The sequence below is a fragment of the Caretta caretta genome, chromosome 4 (genome assembly GCF_965140235.1).
Source record: "Caretta caretta isolate rCarCar2 chromosome 4, rCarCar1.hap1, whole genome shotgun sequence".
Lineage (NCBI taxonomy): Eukaryota > Metazoa > Chordata > Testudines > Cheloniidae > Caretta > Caretta caretta.
The window spans coordinates 83566277-83591151 of record NC_134209.1 but is presented as its reverse complement, the minus strand read 5'-3'; the positions used below and the strand labels follow the sequence as shown (position 1 = coordinate 83591151).

Genomic DNA, 24875 nt, shown 5'->3' with positions numbered 1-24875 from the left:
CCTACTCCTGTCCATAGCAATAAGCTCTTTTCCTGTATTATGCACTGGCCAAAAGCTGAAATGAAAAGGACCCAGAACACTGGCAGCTGAAAGGTAGATCTGGAGACTTCTCTGCTAGCTTCTCAATTAGCATACGTTAAAAAGGGAGGTAACTAATGGTCAACGGTTTGCAGAGTTGCAATCATCAATCAATGGTTTCTTCAATGCTAGTTGATTAATGCATATTTTAGTGCGGCTGATAGATTCCTCTCTTCAAAGCAGATGTGGATTATCTGTCCATAGGAGTCCCACATGTTCCCCATTCTACTTTATCATCCAGAAAGGGTATGGCCAGGTGGTAAATCACACCAGAAGCAGGTAATCTTTGTGACAGGGACAGATTTTAACAGTTAGTGGTGCTATGTTCTGGCATTGAGCAGAGACTGTCTGGATTTACTAAGCAATTACAGTTCTGTAAAGTTCTGCAGGGTGTAACTTTGCTGCCTCTATGGCAAAGAATAAGAGTAAAACCTCTTTGCCTCCCTCAGTAGCAGAGGCTAGTAGATCAAACATACAGTACTGAGAAATGAGAAATGTGTTATGAAGAGACATTTTCAGATTTTGGCAGAATATCAAAAAGTATTTCTGATGACAGATTATTGTAGCATTACCTATGGTCAGATTGGAAAGAGTTCAGACTACATTCACAGCCCAAGTTCTTCCCACCATCAATAGATTATGTTTATGCCTCTCCTTTCTTGCAATTTGATCACCAATAGAACAGTTAAATTATAATGATACTTTAAATACCATCATTAGACTTCAGTGTGAACTGAAGCAGAGCACATTTCTCAGAGCCACTCTTTACATCTGTTTCCATCTTGTTTTTACACTTATCTTCACAACTGAAGTTTTTGTTTTTGTTTATTTTAAGTGAAAGCTTACATTCTAGGAAGGTACTGGCTGGCTGAACAACTGCAGATCAGCCCTAATCTGATTTGTTAATATCACCAGTGTCAAAGAACTTTAAACTGTATACATAAAAAAGCAAACAATTTTCTTTCTATTTCATACCTGCTGAGAAATCGCAGTCCTGCAAACAGGAACAGCAAGAAGTTTCTCACAATTTGCCTGTGACTCAGATTTTAAAGACCTGGTTTTTTTTCTTGTTTGAGATTTGGCCTTCAAAATAAACAAAAAACCCACATTAGCAGTCATTTTCCCCCTGAAATAAACTGTTAAAAATTATCACTATATGATCCGATTGTATATCATACATATGAAACACATTTAGATTTTTTCATGATAAAATGTTGACCAAAAATAGAAAAAAATATGAAATTAAGAATGCTAATAGTGGATAAATCAAACACCTGAAAATGAATCTAATGTACAAACCACATTTTGCACATATGAAGCTGGGTCTAGCCTGATCATGGATATAAAAGAAAAAAATATTTGTAAGGTATTTAACACTGATTTTTAAAAAAAAAAAAAATGTAGAAAAATATATCCTTATAGCAATAAGGGTCACAAGTTACAAATGCATAGAATAGAACTTCTTAACGCTAGTGTTACATGCAATGATTATCTATATCAGGAGTGGCCAAACTTACTGATCCTCCAAGCCACATGTGATAATCTTCAGAAGTTCAAGAGCCGGGCGTGCCTGCCAGGGTTCAGAGCTTCAGCCCTACAGGGCTCCTGCTCTGCAGCAGTGTGGTGGGGCTAAGGAATTCTGCTCTGCGGGAGGCAGGTGCCTCCTGTGGGGCTGAAGCCCCGAGCTCTTCCTGTCCCCCCAGTCTGGTAGGCAGAGAATGGGACCGGGGGGCAATGGAGGGCTCCGCGAGCTGCACTTTGGCCACCACTATCTATATCCTACAAATTCGTAGGAGAGAGGAGCAAGTTTCAAATTTCTTTTCTGAAAGGAACTTGCCCATACACCCAGTATCAACTGATATGTTAGATTTCTTACTTGCCCTAATACTAAATCGATATATATTAAGATCTATATATAAATAAGACCCAAAATGTGTATTGTGAAATCCAACTAAAACTCACATACAAGCTGTAAGAATATATACAGCCACACAATTTGTTGCAAATGCTTGGACTTAAAAGTTTGTTTTCGAACACTGTACTGTTAGTGTCACATTTTTCAGAAAATTAAAAAAAAAAAAAAAAAAAAAAAATCCCCACTCCAAACGAGCAAATGTTCAATTTTTGTTCCTATCTACCTTAACAGTTGTTCCAGAAGTACAATGAACTGTTTTGCAATGGTATTCTCACTACATCCAGAAGCGTAACAGAGTACATGAAACTTATTGTTAATAGGCGTGAATTTATCTTTGCTTGAAATTTTCTATGTTCACTACAAAATGTTAATATGTCTATGTCAGTGGTTCTGAAACTGGATCGCAACCCCATTTTAATGGGTTGCCAAGGCTGGCGTTAGACTTGCTGGAGCCCGAGTCCCACTATGTGGGGCTGAAGCCAAAATCTGAGGGCTTCAACCCTGGGTGATGGGGCTCAGGTTACAGGGCTCCCGCCACCCTTTGGCTGAAGCCCTTTGGCTATGTTCCCCCCTACACACACACAGGATGGCGGGGTTTGAGCGGGCTCAGACTTTGGTCCCTCCTCCTGGGGTCGTATAGTAATTTTTCTTGTCAGAAGGGGGTCGCAGTGCAATGAAGTTTGAGAACCCCTGGTCTAGGTCCTTTGGCTAGCAACAAGTGCAGAATCACTTAAATATCTGATACATCCTGTATATTGGGAGAGTACATACTGAATTTGTAAGGGGATGGACTCCGATTTACAGTTTTCCTCCCTATTCTAACTTCAGTGATCATTATCATAGTTCTTTTTCTAGTTAAAGCAACATTTGAACTGAAATATGTTACAAAATATAGTTAATCTTTTTCTCAAAAACTGTAAATCATATCTGAAGTATCACCCTGCTCAGTACCTTATTCATATTACTTAATTCCTTATGCTTTTTCATCACAGCACTGATAATGTCACAAACAATCTGTATTTTCCTTTCTGCAAAGCCACACTGGAGAAACTGCTGTTTTGTTAAAACTGGTTTGTATTGAAACTGATCTCGAAGTAGCTGCAAGAGAGTAAAACTTAATTAGTTTCCCAAACCTCTGTATATTCTCTGTTCTGTAGAAACTATATTTTTGCACAATTGCCCCTTTTGCCCCCTTAGCTTTTGCCAGTGAATCTTTTCACATGTTGGTCTTTGTATATTCTAAGCTGCCCCCATAATTGGAACTCCCATCATATGCCAATCTAACAGGCACTCTTAAATCAAATCACTCCTTAAAAAACAAAAGCAAATACAAATACCAAACATAATACATGTCTAAATAACTAAGCAAGTTTGGAAAAAAGTTTTGGAGAGTTCCAGAAATAAGAATGCACAGTAAAAACAGTTTTATTTGTTTCAGCTCTAGAGAGAGAGAGAATCATAAAATCATAGAAGTGAAGGCCTGGAAGGGACCTCAATTGGTCACCAAATCCAGCCCCCTGCACTGAGGAAGAACCAAGTAAACCTAGACCATCCATGACAGGTGTTTGTCTGGCTTGTTTTAAAAAATTTCCAATTACGGGGATTCTACAACCTCCCATACAAACCTATTATAGCGCTTAAATCCCCTTATAATTAGAAAATGTACAGAATCATAGATACGAAGTGTAGTGTTATGTAGTGAAGTGCATTGCTATAACAAAAAAGCAGAATTTCACAGAACACCTTAAAAAATCTGACAAAAGGATTTATGTGAACCTCTTTGGATTAAATATAAAGCTCTGCAAAAGTCAAATATTTTTATTCTTAATCTATTGATATCAGTATGATGTTTATTTCAACAATAACTGACACTTACAGGAATATGAGAATTGAAACCATATTTTTACTTAATGTTAAAATGGGCAGCACATCTCTACCCAGCTAAAAACCTACATTTGAGTATTTTCCCCTCACAACAAAAGACCCCCAGCCCCCCACCCCCCCAAAAAAGCAAAAAACCCAACAACAAAAAAACAACCCACACCTTTGTAAAGTGTCTTAACTAAGATGGCACCACACACCTACTTTTAACCCAGGTATACGACATATTTATAGGGTAATTTAAGGATAATTACAGTCTGTACCAGTGAAAAACCTATACCTCAGTCTGTATATAACAAGCAGAAATCCCTGTAAATTTTCATATTTATGTTTAAAACATGATGACTTAAAATTTGGAAGGTTTAAAACTATCTATAAAGAAACTTTCAAAAAAATAACTTGACAAATTAGTCTATTCAATTCCATGAGGGGGAAAAAAAACCCTTGTAAAAACAGCTGATAGTTTGATTCAGTTTGAATCAAGATCTAAAGGTTAGAAATCTTGGATATTCATTAAGCAGAACATTATGAACACAAACTTGATGGGAAGATTTTTGTGTACAATCTTTAGATTAAACTGAAACACACATTAACAAACCAGCTAGCAACAAATTACATTACAATATTTATTACCTAACCATATAAGACAAAGTTAAAAATTAATAACTGCTGTTCAGATTTTATTTCAATTTTAAAAGAATAAAAATATAAAAAGAGGATGCATTTACAGGCTTAACAGCCTAGCTCTCAGGGTACATGTACACTGCAGCTGAAAGCATGTTTTCAGGTAGACCGACACTTGCTAGCTCTGCTCAAGCAAGCATCCTAAAAATAGCAGTGTGGCTGCAGCAGCAGCATGGGCAGCAATAGGGCTAGCCACCCAAGTACTGATACTTTTAGTGTGCTAACCTACTGTCTACCTGAACAAGGAAGTACGGTCCCAGCTGCAGTGAAGAGACACCCTCAGTTAGTAACACCAGAAGCATTAAGCAGTCAATCAGAAAAGAACTGGCCAGGCACCTATAAAAAAGCTCCTTTTCATCCCTTCATAATGTAAGGAGTATACCCTCAACACACTCCAAAAGCCAGAGGAAAGCCCATAGGATTACCCAAAATCAAGCTATTTTGGACCAAGGTGAGGGAGCAACTTCCAGAGCCATGGAGCCCACACACAACGTCTCACACACAACCCCCCATCTTTTTATAAGTTGAAATCCCACTTGTGCACCACAGCTGACTGCAACCGTGGCAGTATGCCACTGGGAAAAAAGGGATCCCCAAGATATGCAGATTGCAGGCCATTTAGGACTTTAGAGATCATAGCCAACACCTTAAACTAACTGGAGACCAGACAGACAGCACAGATCTCAATGAACTGGTGTCACATGCTCCTAATGAGATGTTCTGCTCAATAATGACCCACTATTGTGTTCTGCACCAGTTTCAGCCTACAAACTCTTTTAAGGTGTAGCACCAAGTACAGTCTATTGCAAAAGTCTAATCTTACAGTAACAGATGTGGGTAACAGTGGCAAGGTCTGTCTTCAAAAGGAGAATTCATAACCTCTTAGTCAGAACCAGATTGTAAAAAGTTGACTGGTTTAGTACTATAGAATCACCTCACTGCAACCATGGGGAGGGAGGGTGTCCAAAATCATCCATAGTTGCAAACCAAGTTAGCTCATGGCAGACACTCTTTCAAGCAAGGAAACCAATATTACATCCATCCTCTCCTCCAATTGCTTCCTGCAGCCAACATCATCTTCTCATTCTTGTCTGTGCTGAGCTTTAGCCAGCTCACTTTCATTTAATTAGCATGTAAGAGTGAAATGTGTTTTTATATATGAAATAGCAACTCTTAAATATTCCTTATGTTATTGTAACCTATGGTGCACAGTTTTTCCTACACAATGTATTCTCTAACCTATACTTCCCTCCAGCCACAGAGTTTGGCATTATTCCCTCTACTCAATACTTACCATGAGGATTGATATAAAACAACTTTAAGTAGCAAATTGTAATTTCTCCAATTATTATAAACTAGATCAACAGTAAAATAATCGGGATATGATGCAAGTAATTCTTAGATTTTTAAATCTAATGTATCTTTAATATTAAGATTGTACAGAATTTCTAATACTCTTGATGAGATTACTGGGGAAGTATCAAAAAGATCAAATTTTCATGTAGCTTAGTTATAGACACCAGTGTGAAAGGTACATCATAAGAACAACTCAAGAACAGTTGTTTGCAAAATGAACACTTAGAATTGGTTTTAATTTCCTCAGTGGCAATAAGACACACACTCAGTCAACTTTAGGCAGCATAATACATTGCACAATGAATGTTTCAGGTAAGCTTACATATCTACAGTCTGTTGATTTAAGATGTCATTTAATAGAAAAATATTTCACAGTATTTGCTAATAACTTGACACTGGCTAGGCTTCTGATATGTTGATACCACAGCTTCTCATTCTGACCACTACTGTCTCATTTTTCCCCTGTATTCTATCAATCTGCCTGTACCTATTTGTTGTCGCTTGTCTTACACTTTGGTGTAAGCTCTTTGGGGCAGGGATTGTTCTCTGTCTGTACAGGATCCAGCACAATGAGTCCTAGTCCATGACTGGCGGGCTTAGCAACTACAATAATACAAACAATAATAGTATCAGCCAAAGAGTAAAGTTGAGCTAATATCAACCTTCACTGTTTTCATTAAGTTATAAATCAAAATTTGGACCTGCCACATACAGGTCATGACTCTTCTGAAATCTTGACTCTAGACACCAAGCAGAAGACACATTGAATATGCTTTACAAATCAACACAGCTAAGTTTAGACAAACCTCTTGTGCAGGAGTTACCAAATGATTGCGTCACCAATATTTCCATTTCCAAAATTATTCTATTAGCCAGCAGAGACGCATATTAAATGTTTGGCCATGTAAGTATCAGGTCATACTTAAAAACTGCTTTTCTTGTTCAATGAACATAAAGTTAGATACCTTATAGATAGCTTCAATAAAACGCAAATCGCTTTTAGCCGTGAGCTCTACATCAGATTCCACCAAAAGTTCTGCTATGTAAGTTGAGAAGGATGTGAAGGAATAACTGATGATGGGTAAAAACGCAGCTGCATCACCCTTTACAAAACTGCTGGGGAAAAAAAGGAGAAGTATTTTGCACAGTAAATGGAAGTAAATACTCAACAATCAGTATAAACCAGTGGTGTCAAACATACAACCTGTAAGGTATATCTGTGTGGCCCACAAGATGTATCTAAACTGTGTCGAAGCTCAGCTTCCTTCCCCCACCCCGCCCCTTTTTTTTTTTTCTTTTTTTCTTTTTAAGTAAGTTTCTAGCTCTCTTGGCTTCAGAGATAAAAACATGGTTCATGTTTAGAAGGTCACCTGATTCAGTGAAGTTTGCGTGAGTCTGAAGACAGCCTGAAATTGACTCTCACTCCTCTCTCCCTATGAATCATACTGGAGTTTCAACTCTAAAATGATACAATGATACTTCACTGTCAACATTAAAGTATTTTATATTGAGCATTTTAGCAGATGAAATGCAGAAATAGGAGGGAGTGAAGCACACTGGGTCTGAAACTGGAAGTTCCTGAACAGAAGGAAATGCAGAGAAAGCCGAGGGCTCACAAAGACGGAGAAGAGGAAGGATGGGAAAGAAAAGAAACAAAGGGCAGAAATAACAGTGGCCCAAATGGGAGCAGATCTTGTCACTGGGAAGTAAATGTGACCATAATGCACTGAACAAAATAGCCAAACGTTTAGTTACAAACTAATGGCCACATCATTGTCTTGATTCCTCTACAAACTTCCTAGGGACATCAGCATGCATTTTACTATGCACTGTGGGGAGTATATAATCCTAAATTTATATCCCATAAGTAATTGAATATGACGTTTAATGCGCTCCTCTATATGAAATAGAGCCCTGGTATAAACAAAATTTTAATAGAGAGAGTGAGATTTTTACTTCTTCTGGAAAAGACAATTCCTGAAAAGAATAGATCTAAAAAACTCTCAAAGTTATAAAATGGACATTCAAGGCACATATTATGCAATTTATTTCATAAGCCACACTAATTCCTCATAGAAAAAGACACTCATATATGATGTTCGAAGACCAGTGTTTAGTAGAGTGTAAATTACCACTTTTACCTGACCTTGAATACGGACACTTTTACCCAATTTAATTGCTTTTTCAGTACCTATTCCCATTTTCCACCAAACCAATCCAAATATGCAACACACACACAAAGAACTGGTGTTGTGCTTGTGGGACAAAGTATAGATTTTAAATTAAACAAAACTATTCTGAGCTATGGTCCACGATTTTACTGCCACACTTTATAAACTGACACAATGAACAGTGAAAACCTCTTGTGCAAACAGATTTTGTGTAGAAATCTAGACCTACCATTTAAATACTGGAAAAGAAAAGAAAGACGGTACTCAGAAACTGAAATATAGTCCTTCACCTTTACCTAAATTCAGCCTTTGTATCTGGGATTATTATTGTAATAAGTATTTTATAGTGTCTCTGAATATTTTTATTTTTGTTTTGTGTCTTTATATCATTCCAGTTCTTTGGTGCTAATCCAATGAAGCCAGATTTCCACCCAGACTGAAAACACTTTGCCCTGATTCTCACTGATGTGTATCCTTTGCTGTTACCTTCTATCTGGATTACACTTCAGATAATAGGGGTCTGGTAAATTTTTCAAGCTCTGCTTAACACCTGTAATTAAACTGCATTTTGTTATTAAGTTCTTATATTTTTTGCAGCTTCAGCAAACCACAAAGACTAGAGGCAGATACACAGACATCTTATAGTCTCTCTCTCTCTCGAGTCCTTTTGTGGATGAGCAGGAGGCCAAAGGCAATGAATTAATGAAGCCCTATTATCAGCATTGTGTAACTGGAATACCCTCCTACCTGAAATTAAAGAAAGTTACTATTGCAGCGACAAAGACAAAAGCAGAATGCAATAATGGAATATCATAGTGAGACTAACATGAATTGCCTTCAGTTTCATTAAAGAATTACTGTAATCAAGAATTCTACTACTTACAATACCCAAAACACTGTTATGTGGGCAACAAAAGTGTTTCAAAAAGGACTATTCCTTCATCAATACATTAAAGGCCAGTCTTATTGAAGCCATATGCACTCAGCCTGAAAACTGATGGAATTTAAGACTTTTCAGAAGGGATTATGGCCACAAAGAGGCATAAACACTTGCAAATACTCACCTATTTATTAAAACAAGCCTAAATTCTTTATTACTTTCCATTTGCTTATTTAATCCATTGACCAATCTTGGAGGTCTAGTAATAATTCAAAGAACCCATCTAGCTACAATACCTTTGTTACAATTTTTGGGCTTCTATTAAAAAATGGTTACTTACCTTAGATAAACTGTGTCTTTTGAAGATTTTTTGCCCACAGACTCTACTGTTGGTGCACATGAACACCATACACATGAGATTGGATTCTTTTGATCAGCATCAATTGAGGCCACATATATGCCCTAGAAGTGTGCTTCCATCCATTCAAGGGCATAAAAGGCAATTAGCCCAACCATCCCTCAGATTCCTTCACCAATGCACAAACCTGGAGGAGCAGGGATTCTGTAATAGCCAGAAAGGAAGGCAGGTCATGGAATCCAGGTGGACAATGCATCTCGGAGAATGTGTCTTGAAGGTACAGTAACCTTTCTTCAAGTGATTGTCCACTTTTGGTGACTAACAAGCAGTTGTCCATTTGCTTAGAAGTAGGTAGAAGGAGTCCTACTTAAACAATGGTTATGGGACAGCCCTATCTAAGTAGGCATATGAAGAGACTTTGTTCCTTCTGTCTGAACACTTGAGTGTGGCTGGAGTCTGCCAAAGGTCTTCTGCAGGCTACAACTCCTCCTCATTTGTCAGCATTGCTTGCCTGCCAGGTATGGAAGAGTGCAAGCTCTCCAGAAGCTTGTCATATTTCTCTTGTACCACTTCCAGAAATATCTCCAGTCTTTTCCATATGCTTGATGAAGTCCTGGAACACCCTGAAGCTATCCAATGAGTACTTACTGCCTCTTAGGGGAAGGATGAGGAAATTAAAGCAGGGAAAAGTTGTTCCTTCCCTTGTAGATGTTGTTCCATATAATTTTCCTCCTCCTCCTGTCTCTGTATCTGAGGCTGCAATAGCTGGCCTGCTTAAGTTGGTCTATACTGCCTCTTTGGGAAGGGCAGTCTAACTTTAGAAAGGGAAGAAATTACAGGCTTATGAGAATATGACTGCATATGCAGAGGTATCCAGCAGGGCCAAGGCTGATAAGGGTATAGGTTCGGGGATGGGTGTACCAAGACAGATGTTCCCTGTGACTCCCAGGTTGCTTCCTGATGATATTGTGCTACCCAAGTGGGAGAGAGTAGCTATATAGGAAAGGATTCCCGACTGAGTCTCAATGAGGATGAAGAGAAGGAGTATACTTCTTTCAAAAAGGGGCGAGAAGGCCATCCTTTAAGGAGTGCTCTGGCTCTGCTGTATTTTCCCTATTTGGGCAGGGGATGATGTTGGTACTGGAGATACCTCCTTCATTTGCTGTACTGATGACTCATTAACTGGTGGCTTAGCTATCAGCATCCTCACTGACACTGTTACTAATCCTACAGTTAGATCACTCTGTAAAATATATGCTTTAAGTGCCAGTACAGATGGTACCTGCACACCAGGTACCAAGGGGCCAATGATGGAGCAAGGGCAGTCCACATGTTTTGTCGGTACTACATATACATGCTAAACACTCAGTAACAAGGCACCAGATGTACTTATGTCAGGCCACTGGACTATACTTTAACTGTTGAGCCCAAGACAAGTCAGATGCCTGCTCGTTCGTGTCCTGACTTGGTAGGCACTGGAGAGAATAATTTATGCCTCAGCTCATATCTGATGCTAGAATGGAGGTAGACAACTGAGGCCTCTTAGTCAACATAGTGTGCAAATTCAGGGTGAAATCTTAGCCCACTGGAGTACTCATGGAGCGGGACTGATTGGAGAACTGAGGTCTCACTTCAGCCTTCCTTTTGGCATCTGTGGAGGCGGACATAGAGCGTTACATGAGGAACGATTTTAAGAATGCTTCTCTAGCTTTCTGAATCCACTTTGAGAAGTGATATATGAAATACTAGAGAGACAATGTGGGTGAAGTAATATCTTTTATTGAACCAGCTTCAATGGAACATATCTCTCACCTAGGTAAACAAAAGCATCTGGAGTACCTATTAAGTGGTGTTGAAATTTCTCTTGAGAGAGTCAAGTTTTAAATGCCAGGGATTTCACTTCTTCCATATTGCTAGAGCTCCTGTATTTTCTTTTTTTTGCTGGAGGGGGTGAAGCAGGCCCTAAAACCTAAACATCTGACTAAACACATTTATTTTTTCCAACAGGAAAAAGACTAAAAACTAACTAACTAACACTAAATACAGAGAAGTAACTGGACACTGCAGGGTTTCTGTCTTGCTGCCATCGTTAGTAAGAAAGAAACAAGGGATGGTTGGGCTTGCTCTGCTCTTTATACCCTGTTTTTTGGGGCATGGAAGAGGAGAACAGGCAAGGAAATATAGGACACAGGTGCAGACCCAAACATACACTGCAGGCCATAAGAACCCGATCTCACGTGCATGGGCCAGATGCACACCAAGAGTGGAATCCATGAAGACAACAACTCAAAGAAGAACATTGACATACACCATGTTTTCTGCACTAACATTGTTTTCAATCTTCCTGCATAGCCATATAAATCTTTTTATTACTCCTCCACCTCTACCAATAGGCCTTATGTATATTAAAATGTATATCTTCTAATAGACATGTTAACTGACATTTACTCCCCATTTTTGAAGAACTAAAACTTCAAAGGGATTAAACAACATTTTTGCTTTATTCAGCCACTTAAGTTTAAGGAACTGGTTAATGTACTAAGATTATTTATAAAGCCAGTCCTCTGTTTCCAGAAAAATGTACTGCTTTTTCCTCTTGTACAAAATTCATAAACATGATTATAAATGAAAGAATTGCATTAGCTTTAAGATCAATTTAAATGAAAAACTCCAGCTGAACTTTCCTTAAGCCACATGTGAAGTATTCACTATAAACAACTTTAGCGACATGCTATTGGTTCCACAGCACAGTGGAAGAAGTGTATTTTTTGCAAAGATCCAACTTTAATCAAGGCATTACAGGAAAAACTAGTAAACGGTGGATCAAATTATAATCACCAAATATGCCAAAAATCTCCCTCTCTCTTGCATTTGTGCATGCACCATTGGGAATTTTTGGATAATATTTAAGTTTTGCATGTTACACTTTTCATAATAACCCTACTGTTACCCTGGGCCTCTAGAATTCTGTTGCACTTAAGTGCCTAGCTCTGCAGCAAGCATAAGGAAACTCTGGCTTATTTTTTTTTTAGCTTTTGCAATCGTGTTGTGTCATTTAGTCAACCAAGTATATAGCACATCTGCAGTCCAGTAGCTTAGGATCCACCTTCCCTTGTAACAAGCTGTTTTTTCCATTTACTGACTCCTGTGGAGATTCTGTGCCCAGGAGTCACACAGACACTAACACTATACTCTTGAGCACAAGTACTTTCCCAAGTGAAACTGAAAAGGAACATATATGAAATGTGCCTGTTCAGTTTCACACTGCAGGGGTTGTTGCTCGGGAAATGCTTGTATACAGAAGCTCTGAGCTAACCAAATGCCTGTTCTGAGGCTGGCAAGACACCAAATAGGGTGGGAGAAGAGAAAAAGACAGCTTTGGGAGGTAGGAAAGAGAATAAAAATCAGGCCCCAAGAACTTTTTCCCAAGCTTTCTTACCTCATTCAATAGCTCAGAGAGCCATCATAAAAGTTAGTTAAAATGCTCCTCCTCCCTGTTCCACAAGTTATAGAATACTGAAAAGGGGATATCAAAGTCCAATTACATTAGTGAAGTAACTTAAAATCCATATTTGGCTCTGGATTTGGACAATATATATTGCAGAATTCTTACACCCTCACTGCGAAGCTGGTATTTAATGGTTACAAAATTATAGTGTTTATGCCTGCTGTTTACATGGACCCTGTCATCAGTCCTAAACTGGATATGGCTCCCATTTCCAAGTCACCTGTGATGTTAAAGCATTGCTAAAGAGAAAAAAGGACAAATACACTTCACTCAATTTGTTACTGAGCAAGTCATCTTGATTTGAAATTACTTACACAAATGACTGGTGATACCAAGGAAAACTGAACATGCAAGAACTGTTGTATTAAATACTGAATATTTTCATTGTGACATTGTACATTCAACAGATTATTAAAATACTGAATCCATTCACTAGGGAGAAGAGTAACTTCTTTGTGTAAAGAAGGCAAATCATCTCAGATTTATAACCTTTTCTGTGAAATCTCTCAGCACTTCAGCTACACTTGGGGTAGTGATACAGTAGAAAATGCACAAGCATTTCATCACTGTGTCATCTGATTCTGCTCAGGTCTAGATGACAGTGAGGGAAGAACTGCAGGGCTTTCTCTCAGTACTGAACTACTACCAATGAGTGCGCTAGTATAGAGAGCAGTGCCACTTCTTATCACTACCTCTCTAGACCTGCACCAAGAAGAGGGCAGTAGTAAAAATACCAGTGTCTTTCTATCCTAGTGCTCTCACTGTTACCAACACTGGTGAAGCTGCACTATTAATAGATTTCCCATAAGAGATATGTAAATAATACCTAGTGCTAGTCATAAAGTATCCTGCTTCCAACATAGGACCCTACCCTAATGCTTCAGAGAAAAGTGAAACCCAGAGAAGTGTCCCAACTCAATTGTGAAATGCTGAACAGCTGCAAAGGGTGATATTAGTATATATACATATGTCTACTGTTCATTAAAATACCTGCAGTTGAACCAGGTCACAGACTTTAAGGTCAGAAGGGATTCTCATGCTCATCTAGTCTGACCTCCTGCACATTGTAGGCCACAGCACCTCACCCACCCACTCCTGTAAGCAGGTCTGTAACCTCTGGCTGAGTTACTGAAGTCCTCAAATCTTCATTCAAAGATTTCAAATTACACAGAATCCATCACTTATTCCAGTTTAAACCAGCAAGTGGCCTGTTCCTCATGATGCAGAGAAAGGCAAAAAAAAACCCCCAAGGGTCTCAAGTCTGCCAATCTGACCTGGGGGGGGGAATTCTTTCCCAAACCCAAATATGGCAGCCAGTTATACCCTGAGCATATGGGCAAGACCCACCAGCCAGACACCTGAGAAAGAATTATCAGTAGTAACTCTGCTTATAGCTTTGCCAAGCAGGTGCATCGTAACTTTAATAAGAATCTGGTCAATTTCAGATTATTTGAGATTATCCTGCCCCTTCAACGTCCCATCTCTGGCTGTTGAAGATACTTGCTAATAGAAGTCATGACTGCCTACAGTGGCAAATGGCCCAATCTCAACCCAGAAACATCAGTATTCTATCAGCTTTGTCAACAGGAATAACCTATTTCTTAGTGCGCACACTCAAAATTTGACACTATATAATTAAATGGTTTGAAATGTGTATTCAATCTGCCTACGTATCTACCATACCCTGCCATTAGCACACGCATGCACAGATCATAATTTCCATATTAACTCTGTGGTGGAATTTCTATTAACAATTACCAGAACTGTTTACATTCTTGTGGTCATCATGATGTATAAACACAAATTCATTCAAAATATCTAATTGCCTCTTACCCTGTGTAATCCACTTCCCTAGGATAGTTTAACAAGCGAAGTCCTTGTTCTAGCTTGCGTAAACTTCCTTTTAAGTCTCCGGTTGCCATTATTTCACACACTATTCTTCTTTTAGATTTTTGGGACAAGTTTAATACAGGATATTCTCTTTCTTAAAAAGAAAAAAACAAACATGACAATTATAAACTGCAATAGGATTACCAGTGAAGTCCAGTTTTTCTTCCCGAGACAACGTCCTATTTCTGACATTCTATAACATTTCCCAATATGCTATTAAGCCAAGGTACCACACAAATTAATGTCTATGTACTTCCTCATTCAAACTAAAAGCATGGAATATACAGGTCAGTCAGTAAACTAGAATTATTACTGTTAGAAAGGGAAATCAGAGTTCAAATTTTATAGTTGGGTTATTGCTTCCTAAATAGCTTGCTCAGGTGGAACAAAGACCTCTGTTTTACTCAGTGTCAGGTAGTCGTATCATTATAGTCTGAAGACAGCTCTATACAACCAGCTTATGGGATCTGGATGAATCTTTATTTCAAGGAAACAAAGGTTTTTTAGCAAAGACGAGAGTATTATAAGGGGAAGTGTGTAAAGCAAAAAACCTTATATAAAAGCTTATATAAATGCTGCATAAGCCCTGAAAAAGCATACTTAACTGTAATAAAAATACAAAAAGGTGTTGCAGACAGCAGTTCTGTGGCATTAGGGGATGGAGTTTAAACTCAGTTTGGGGAAATATGTAGAAAGGCAGAGAAAGAAACTAGGTGAACAAAAAACAAAAAAAATCTTTTGCATGAATGTCTCAAGTCTTATTTTAAACTTAGAGATTTTTTTCCTTTAAGGTTTAAAGAAAATCCAACCATTTAAGTTAGGAATGTGTCTAAAAAAAAAACCAAAAACAAAACAAAAAAACAAAAAGCCTTCAGTGTTTTCAGTGCTCTGTGAAAACTATTCTGATGTCTCTTCAGTGTCTGATAAATTCAGAACAATTCAGACTGAAATCTTCAAACTTGACATGTCTGTGGTATTAAGTGAGGAATGTGCACTTTACTATCATAAATTTTGGTGAAAAGAGTAAAATTAGCTGTAAACCATCCCTACTGGGGGAAAATATCTTTCCCACTAAGACCAGTGTAGGTATTAAACAGATCATAACCAATTCTGTAGCAACTCAAGACCAAATACTTAAAAAAATCTAAAAAATTACTGACCGGTGTAACAAGCAGTTCATCCACAAAATAAATTGCTATTCATACAGCACTTCAACCTTTCTAGCATATTGTGGATACTGGTATATATCAATCAGCCATATACAGGAGAGTCCAACTGTGACAGAACACACATGCATGGTAACAAAAAGTCTACACGGCAGTTAAAAACCCGTGGTTGGACCATACCAGATAACATGGGCTCAGGCTAAGGGGCTTTTTAATTACCATGTAAATGTTCAGGCTCGGGCTGGAGTCCAGGCTCTGGGACCCTGTGAGGTCAGACCCTTGAGACAATTGTTGATCTATCTCTATTGCCCTAGTGGAGACATGAAGGGCATCCCGAGGAGAAACACATGAATGCTGCTGACAGATATTCCATAGAAATATGCTTCAGCCATGAGATTTGCTTTTTAAACATTCAGAGGTGCCCATTCTAGGAGAGGGCCATATCCACTTTGGATCAATTCACTAGTCCTGACCTATTGTGTAGCATTTTACAGAATATTTTAGCAAGTTTTCCCAGATACTTGTTTTTGCAAAAGTTTCCCATTCAGGTCCAATAAGATCCTTTAGTAATCCATACATAGAAATTCTGATAATTCCAATTTGTATTCCAAGGGGAAAAAATTCCTACTAATCTCATTCTCTTTCTTGACCCCACCCATACCCTCTTCCCTTTTTTTCCCCTTTTTCTTTTGGGGGATTGTCCCAGAGGAAGAACTAGGCTTGTGACAACTGAAAGCATCTCAAATATCCTGGGGTTAATATCCTGTCTTTTCCTACTGGTCCTTGGGTTCCAGCACCAACAGCTAACCCTCATTCCAGGTACAGGAGCAGAAGTTTTCCAGTCTTTTTCTTTCCAGCCTATAGATGTCCTAAGTTTCAAGACATTATGCTCCAGTAATTCTGATGAAGAGACAGAAGTTCCTATGGCAAGATTTAGGTTTGTGTTTTCTGGCCACCCGAGCCTTGGCCAGTTTCTCATCGCCAGAAACTCCAACACAGAGATTTGGAACACCAAGAAAGATATGTTTCAGAGTAGCAGCCGTGTTAGTCTGTATTCGCAAAAAGAAAAGGTTTCAGAGTAGCAGCCGTGTTAGTCTGTATTCGCAAAAAGAAAAGGAGTACTTGTGGCACCTTAGAGACTAACAAATTTATCTGAGCATAAGCTTTCGTGATCCGATGAAGTGAGCTGTAGCTCACAAAAGATTATGCTCAAATAAATTTGTTAGTCTCTAAGGTGCCACAAGTACTCCTTTTCTTTTCAAGAAAGATATGACAGCTTCTTCCTGATTTTGAAGGAAAAGTGGGGAATCTTTCTCCTTTCTGAGGGGCTACCTGTTGTTCTTTCCTTCCAATTATGTGGGTATTCAGGAAACGGAAGAAAAATCTGTGGGTCTCATCAGAAGAGCTACCTGAAAAAGGTGAACACTCTTCTCCTTTTTGATTTAGTCTCTATTTCCCCAAAAGGGTCACTCCACAACACCATGGAGAGGTTCGGAGTAGGTGTTTTTCACTTTTGTGTTGGGGGAACAGGACTGCCCTGGCCCCTGAAAGTAAATCCTATGGATTGGTAACCTCCAATCAAGGAGGACTTTGAAAAATTCCAATAAGGAGGGCCTTCTTCGAAATTAGGGCTGGCCAAACTACTGGAAAAGAGGAAGAAAGAATAGGCTAAATGAATAAAGAGACGGGCCCTTTAATGCCATCCTATTGCTTTTGCTGGGTCCAAACTGTTTCTAAATCCATCCCTTCACAGTTTGGATTTGGAAAACCCGGGGTGGGGGGACATGACATGAGGGATTATAGTCAGCAGCAGCAACTTGCTGATGTGAGCATGGCGGGTTCTGCAACATTCCAAACTGGCACAACTGTTTTGTGCACCTCTCAGCAATTCTCCACCTTAGAAGGCTGCTCTGAGTGCACTTGGCTCCACTGCAGCCTGATCAAAAGGGGGCTTGGGCAATATCTAGATAGATGAGCCTCAGAAGACAGGCCTAGCTTATCCCACTTTCTGTGGTGAGTATCTCCATCTACACATTCCATAAAGGAAGAATGGGCAATAAAGATCTTTCCTTTTTGTTTGTCCACCACATTTGCACTCTCAGCAGTGCTGCAGGGGCACTAATCGCTGCAAAGCCACAACAAGAGCAAGACTAGGAGCCAAAAACAAAACAAAAAAGCTTTCTTTCAAACCTGGAACCAGACCATACAGTTCTGAAAGGATCAAATGTATTGAATTAAATACTTTTCTTGGTTTCAGTTTCTGATTTGCATCATCTGAAAAAGCCTATTTACACCTGAGAAGGCAAAGCAAAATTGCTGGGCATTTCAGGGTCACTCCCACCCTGCATGTGACAGGTCTGGCTCTGATGCCCAAGCTGTAAGCAAACTGACAACTTACTGTTTAAGATCTGTGGGCCTTCCTTCGCAGAAGAAACTAAGGCTTATATTAGTTTCACTCAGTCTGATCTGCAGAAGAGATTCCTACAGAGGAAAATGCCTGTCTTGCCGAGAAGTTTCAAAATTGTGCACAAGGAAGAGGGGACAAACACAGAAAAGGCCAAGATTTAAAATTCCTGTAATCCCACAATTTAACTCTTCCAGTAGAACATATGGAGACTGGAAAAAGCTGTGTTATATACATTCTTCCGAACAGAAAAACAGAGGAAATTCTTACATGGAGAGGGGAGGAGAATGTTATGAAGATTAGTTGCCAAAAGAGATCTGAGGCTGTTGACAGTGTTGGATCATATTAAAGAAGTTCTGTATTAAAATCACAAATGAGTTTGATCCCCCATAGTTTAAATTCCAGGGTATTACTAATTAAGAGGTCTCTTGGTTTTTTATACTGTTTCTCTCCCTCTCTGTGTGAAACTTGCAAGCTGCTAATTATGTTAGTACATTCTAAGACAGAGTCTGTTCTCAAAGCAGTTCTTTGTAACAACAACTACTCACACAAAGAGAGACTCAAAGCAATACTCTGTAACAACAGAAACAGCACCCAGAGACTCCCTGCCCTTTTGTTGTATTCATCTCGCTTTGTTAACAATTGTGATTAAAATAGAGATAGAGGATGGATGCGGATGGATGCTTGGTGTGGATAATAACTGAATAATCAGGGAGGTGCCAGCCTAAGAATCCAATGTCCATCGGCTGAAGGCGGCGTCAAGTGGAAATAACCAGAGGACCCCCGGAGGGCAGACTGGAATCCACCCAACAGCCTCAAGAATGGGAGGGCTGAGGGGCTACCTGTTCTTCTTTCCTTCCAATTATGTGGGTATTCAGGAAATGGAAGAAAAATCTGGGGGTCTCATCAGAAGAGCTACCTGAAAAAGAACTAGATAACATCTGGCAGCACGGAGCCGTCAGGAATGTGCCATCTGCTGATTGATTCAGCAACAGCATGATGAAGCAATTCCCATAGACTGTCATAGGAAGAAATTCCTCTAAAAATGGACTCTAGAAAGTGAGGACTTTGGAGTCTGATTCTGCAAACCAACCTCCAGGAGCATCAGATGAGCATTTGACAAGGCCCTGCTCCCTCCTCATGTCCAGGCCACCTGGCCAGTGGCTTGGCATGAGCAACTCTAAGGCTGGTAACTATGATAACAACCTTGCAGAACCTGTGTGTGTGTGTATGAATGAATGTGTGAATAAATATGAAATTGAATGGAATGTTATAGCTATAACTAACTGCTTACTATGATTCTTTCTGTATTCACAATAAATGTGGCATTTTGCCTTTTCCCCTTTCATAAGATCCTGCTGGTTTTTATTTTATTGGTATTACAGCAGCTATGCCTGATTGACATGTCTTGAAAAGAAATTAATCTTGAATGGTGGCTTTGGATCACAGAATCTGAATTATCACATACTAATTTCCTTTTTTATAAAAAATTCATATTGCTTCATATTTTTAAACGTTAGATTTCTATTTAGAAAGGCTTTGTGAAGAGCTTTTGCAGCATCCTACAAGTACGTGTTTGGAAGTTACATGCAACCAAACTTGGTGGCTTTCCAGAATGGTTAGACTTTGAAAGTACAAACTGGCTGACAGCCCAACTTTTACAAGTCCCAACTGAAAACAAATGGTCAGTGTTTCAGAATTCTGCATAAACTATTTGAACACAAGAAGATCCATTAGCAAACTGCCAAGATTCCTCTATCAGTGCTTTGTGAAAAGATTTAATTAGTGAAAGAGTGAGGCAGGTTTCCAAGAGATAATTAGTTCAAAGAAAAATTCTGAAAAATATGCAGTGCCGAATTATAGAAGATGGCATTTTCCCCATTATGCTTGTTTACTACTGTATGTTTCAATCGGCGTGGCAAGCTCTACACAAAACTGTATGCAACTTCCCCAGGAACTATAAATACAACAGAATCTCGCTAATTCATGTAATGAGAGGGAGATAATTTGCAATTTAGAAAGTAAGCAAATCAATGAAAGGGGTTTTTTGGGGGAGGGAAGTCATTTGAAAAGAGTAATTTTAACTAGTTACAATAATAAATATTCTGCAGTACATTTGTTAAAGCAGGATTTGAAAAATTCACTAGTTGAGACCTCAGTGAGTGAAAAGATCTATATCATAAATTTCTGCAGAATCTAAGCTTTAATTAGAAGAATATGTTTCTAGTCCTTTTAGAAGGTTTTCAGCATACCAAACATGGACTCAGTGTAGAATGATATAGTGCTGTAGCCCTGAATCTGGAAACAGGCAGTCTCAGTGCCTCTTCATGTGCTTATAGCTTTGCCAAGCAGGTGCACGGTAACTTGAATAAGAATCTGATCAGTTTCACAACTATTCGGAACCTCATGCACAACAGTGACACTTAAGAACCATGTGCAACTTGGGCAAACTGTAGGTAACACTACAGGCAGGATCTGGAGTTAGGACTCAGAGGGCCATCCGCTCCTTCCCCCTGAGAAGAATAGGCTGGGAGTTTGGGGAAGCAGTCCTCTTTCCACCAGCCAGAAAATTCTGGGAGAGGACAAAAGTAACAAGGACCTCTGTCCGACCACAATGGCCAGGAAGGTGAGTTAGGGTAAAGTAGTTAAAATCCTCCCCTCGTGGCCTGCCTTGTAGTTACCTATAGCCCCCGGAGGTAATGGAAAAGGAGATGCAGATTCAAGTTTCAGACCTACCAATAACCAGAGGCTGATGAGAGAGATGGAGGTCCCCTTAAGTAAGGTCTAGAGGCAGCACACTAACAAAAATTCTAGAAGCTGGTGGGGCAGAAAAGCTGAGATTCCTAGCAAAGGTGGTGCTGCTTCAACACATTCTTCTGGTTTTTTGGTTGTGTTTTGTTTTTTTAACTCCAGCAGCTAGTATGTTTGGTCTTTTTTTTTCAAAACCTGGGTAATTTAGTGAAATTTGTGCAATAAGACTTTACACTACAGCCACCTATTAAATTCTTGCTAAAAATTGGGGAGAGTGCCCTGGCTGAGTTTCCCCATTGTGATCAGAAAAGAGACTGCTGTACCGCACCCAACCTCTGGATACGGCCTACTATGTCTGAGCAACATCCATGCAGTCTCTAAATCCAGCCTCTCTGGCACAGTCCTGGGGTACAGACCCCTCTCTAGTAGTCCTCCTAGGATATGGGACCCCACAGTCTAGCTGCTCTAGGTCCAAAGACCAGTACAAAAGCCCCAAGCCCCCCGATAGCTTTATTATGCCGTCCCCAGAGCTCTACCCTCGTGGGTATCTGGTTTACAATTGAACTCCTCAGGGACAACAAGCCAGTTAAAGCAAGTAAAAGACTTTGCAGAGGAACTTAAGTAAAGTGAATAGTTACAGGCAAGCACACGAGTTACAGATCTAAGCAAAAACAACAAACAGCTACACTCATGACCCTCCCTCAGTTTCCTCACCTTTCCTATTAGTCTTTTGAGTCTCAGTGAGTGTCCCTCTGAGAATTCAGGATCCTCCTGACCCATCTCCTACTGCTCAATCTTCTCTTCTTTGCAATAGTCTCCCTTTTGCACGCAAGCCTTCATCTATATAAGTAGTTTTGATCACGAGTCCTGCTCTGAAGCCTTAATGTCCCAGCCATGCTGAACTCACATCAACAATCCCCTTTGCTTCAGAAGAGGGATGGAGCCAATTGAGTAAGGAGCAAGTCAGACCTTGGGTGCAAGCGGGATGTCTCATTAAGTGTTTTCTCATCTTGGGGAGTGCTTCAACTCCTTCTTCTCTTGTTATACATTACAACCAGGCTATATGTACACTAGTTTAAACTAGCTCTTACATGACACAAAGTAGAGTCCTATAAAAAAATGGAGGTTCTAATCTACAATGCGGGGTACAATCATAATTTTGTTTTGAGAGTATCATTTAAATTAACAAGATGAGAGTTTCCCACTGCCATTTTCACATTGGAACGACAGAATGTGAAAAAAAAGTGTTGAAAACAAGTTACACTACCAGAGTTTTAGACATTTATCAGAAGCAGAAGAGCCCATTAAAATAACTGAATAGGTAGTCAAAAGATCCCTTAAACACATGACACCCCTACATTTTAATGGAAATTCCTTGTGTTTACATAGGGGCCAGGGGTCCATTTTACATGGAATACCAATAAGAGGCATTTTTTGTACAAATAGGCAGTAAGATCAAAAAGACAAAAAGGAAAGACCTATTCAATATGACTAACAGAGTTCCCATTGAAGAATTACACTTCCAACAGAAGAGGAAGCCAACTGTTGTTTTTACACTTAGGCAATGTCTTAACTGTAAAAAAAGATGGTGTTTTTACTGTGGGATAACTAATGCACATTAGCTATCCTACTGTAAAATTGTACGGGAAACAAGGCACCTGTAGTTTTTACCACAAAGTAGCTAGGTGACATCAATATAATAACCCCACCCATTGAAGAAATATGTAAACTTCCTTCTAATGCCTGTAACAGAAAAATAGCAGTGGCATTCAGTTAGTGTGGCTCTTTCTAAAAAAGCTACAATTTAGCCCTTCCATTTTTCTCACCCTACTTCCCATTTTTGCACGATTTAAATACTGAGGGCATTAGCTTCCAATAAAACATTTCCTTTTGCAGTGATGGAAAGAAGGAAAAAGGATCATTCTCTGCCACAGACTATATATGCGGCAATAGATCCATAAAGTTTTGAACTTGAGATCTACACAAAGTTGTGCATTATACAATGTTACATATTGTTATTGTAAAAGATAAGAAGTTACTAACTATGAACAGTAATAAACTGCCAATGATTGTTTCAAACTGCATGGGATGAGACAATCACTTAAGTGATGAAGCAGCAATGGGAACAGTTCTACTGGTTTATACCAATGGCAAGAAGCAGCATTAAATCGCTATCCTTAGCTTTGAGGTACAGGTAGGAGGATTACAACTAGAGCCTAATCAAATCCACAGCCATGAAAAAAGCATCATAGACTGTGAAATCTGGTCTTTTGTGTGCTTTTACCCTATACTGTACAGATTTTACAGGGGAGATCAGCATTTCTTAAATTGGGGGTCCTGACCCAAAAGGGAGTTGTGGGGGGTCACACGATTATTTGAGGGGGATCGCAGTATTGCCACCCTTACTTCTGCACTGCCTTCAGATCTGGACGGCTGGAGAGCAGTGTCGGCTGTTAGCTGGGCACCCAGATCTAAAGCCAGTGCCCTGCCAGCAGCAGCACAGAAGTAAAGGTGGCAATACTACACGAGGCCATCCTTCCTTCTGCACTGCTGCTGGCGGTGGCGCTGCCTTCAGAGCTGGGCTCCCAGCCAGCAACCGTTGCTCCCCAGCTGCCTAGCTCTGAAGACAGCACCACAGCAGCACAGAGGTAATGGTACGAGTACCACAACTCCCACCCCACAAAACCTTGTAACCCCCCCCACACACACACAACTCCTTTATTGGTTGGGACCCCTGAAATTACCACACTGTGACATTTTGGATTTAAACAGCTGAAATCATTAAATTTATGATTTTTTAAATCCTATGACTGTGAAATTGACCAAAATGGACCCTGAATTTGGTAGGACCCTAATTATGGCACTCTCCTATTTCACTACCTGGCAGAAGGATCCTGGCGGTTGTGACCAGGGACCTCCCAAAATGGTCAGCAGCCTAGGAGTCTGTTTTCCCAACAGGAGTCTCAGCAAAGCAAAGGCGGGCAGGGTGCACGTTTTGCCCTTTTTCTGCCTTGCAAGTCCTCAGGAAGCTGCAATGACCCCGGACTCAGGTACTGTCCCGCTCCGGAGATGCTGATGTAAGACCGGGAAAAGCAGGGCCTCCAGCCCGGTGCTTTGCAGCTGGAGAGAAGCACAAGGGAAGCCCCTCTCAGCCCCTCTCTCACCCAGAGCCACTTTGCACGGGAGGGAGCAGACTGCAGCCCCTACAGAGAAAACAGAGGCCGAGGCCCAAGAGACTCGGCGGCCCCGCGGAACAGAGCCGAGAGGCGCCGGGACCGTGTCCCACCCCAGGGAAGACGCACAGAAAACTTCGCCCCACCCCCCATGAGTCTCGGTTCCCCCGGTATGCGGGGGGAGGGGCAAAGACTGAAACAGACACGGACCAGCGGGTCGGGCTGGATCAGGAAGCCGGGGCCGAGAGGGTCGCACACAGATAAAGCCCCCACCCTTCCTCCGACTCCCTCACAGCGATTCCCCGCTCTCCTGTACTCAGCGCCCACACCCACCTAGGGCTCCCGGCGGCGGTTTGTATTTTACCGGCGATTCAAGCCCAGCAGCGGGAACCGCCCCCACGTCATCTCCCAATTCGCATTGGCAGATTCATCGCTCGCTCTCCACCGCCTACCTGCCTCAGGGCGCCCGCGTCACCTCCAGAGCGAGGCCCTGTTGCCAGGCGACTCCCACTTGCGGGCGGGGCGGGAAGGGGCGGGACAGGGAAGATTACTTAACTCTGGGCACTGACTAAAGTCGGTTTGTGCAGAATCTGCGGACACAAATCTGACAGTAGTTTCCACTTCTGTGAACTCTCGCGGCGCCGACCTCACTTCCAGCAA

General features: G+C 40.3%; 1 protein-coding gene across 12 annotated transcripts in view; it reads right to left on the bottom strand.

Moving 5' to 3' along the window:
- Positions 1 to 24869, bottom strand: part of CEP44 (centrosomal protein 44) — a 43653-nt gene extending 18784 nt beyond the window's left edge. For 3 of the 12 annotated variants that reach the window (XM_048847762.2, XM_075127807.1, XM_048847761.2), the window contains exons 1-4: positions 14665 to 14802; positions 6880 to 7030; positions 2945 to 3091; positions 1054 to 1161 (exon numbers count right to left, since the gene is read on the bottom strand). In XM_048847762.2, the coding sequence (XP_048703719.1) occupies positions 1054 to 1161; positions 2945 to 3091; positions 6880 to 7030; positions 14665 to 14753 (495 nt within the window). In that variant the 5' untranslated portion in view covers positions 14754 to 14802. The other 9 variants (XM_048847770.2, XM_048847771.2, XM_048847764.2 and 6 more) reach the window with 8 other exon arrangements.
- Between the last annotated feature and the right edge of the window lie 6 nt (positions 24870 to 24875).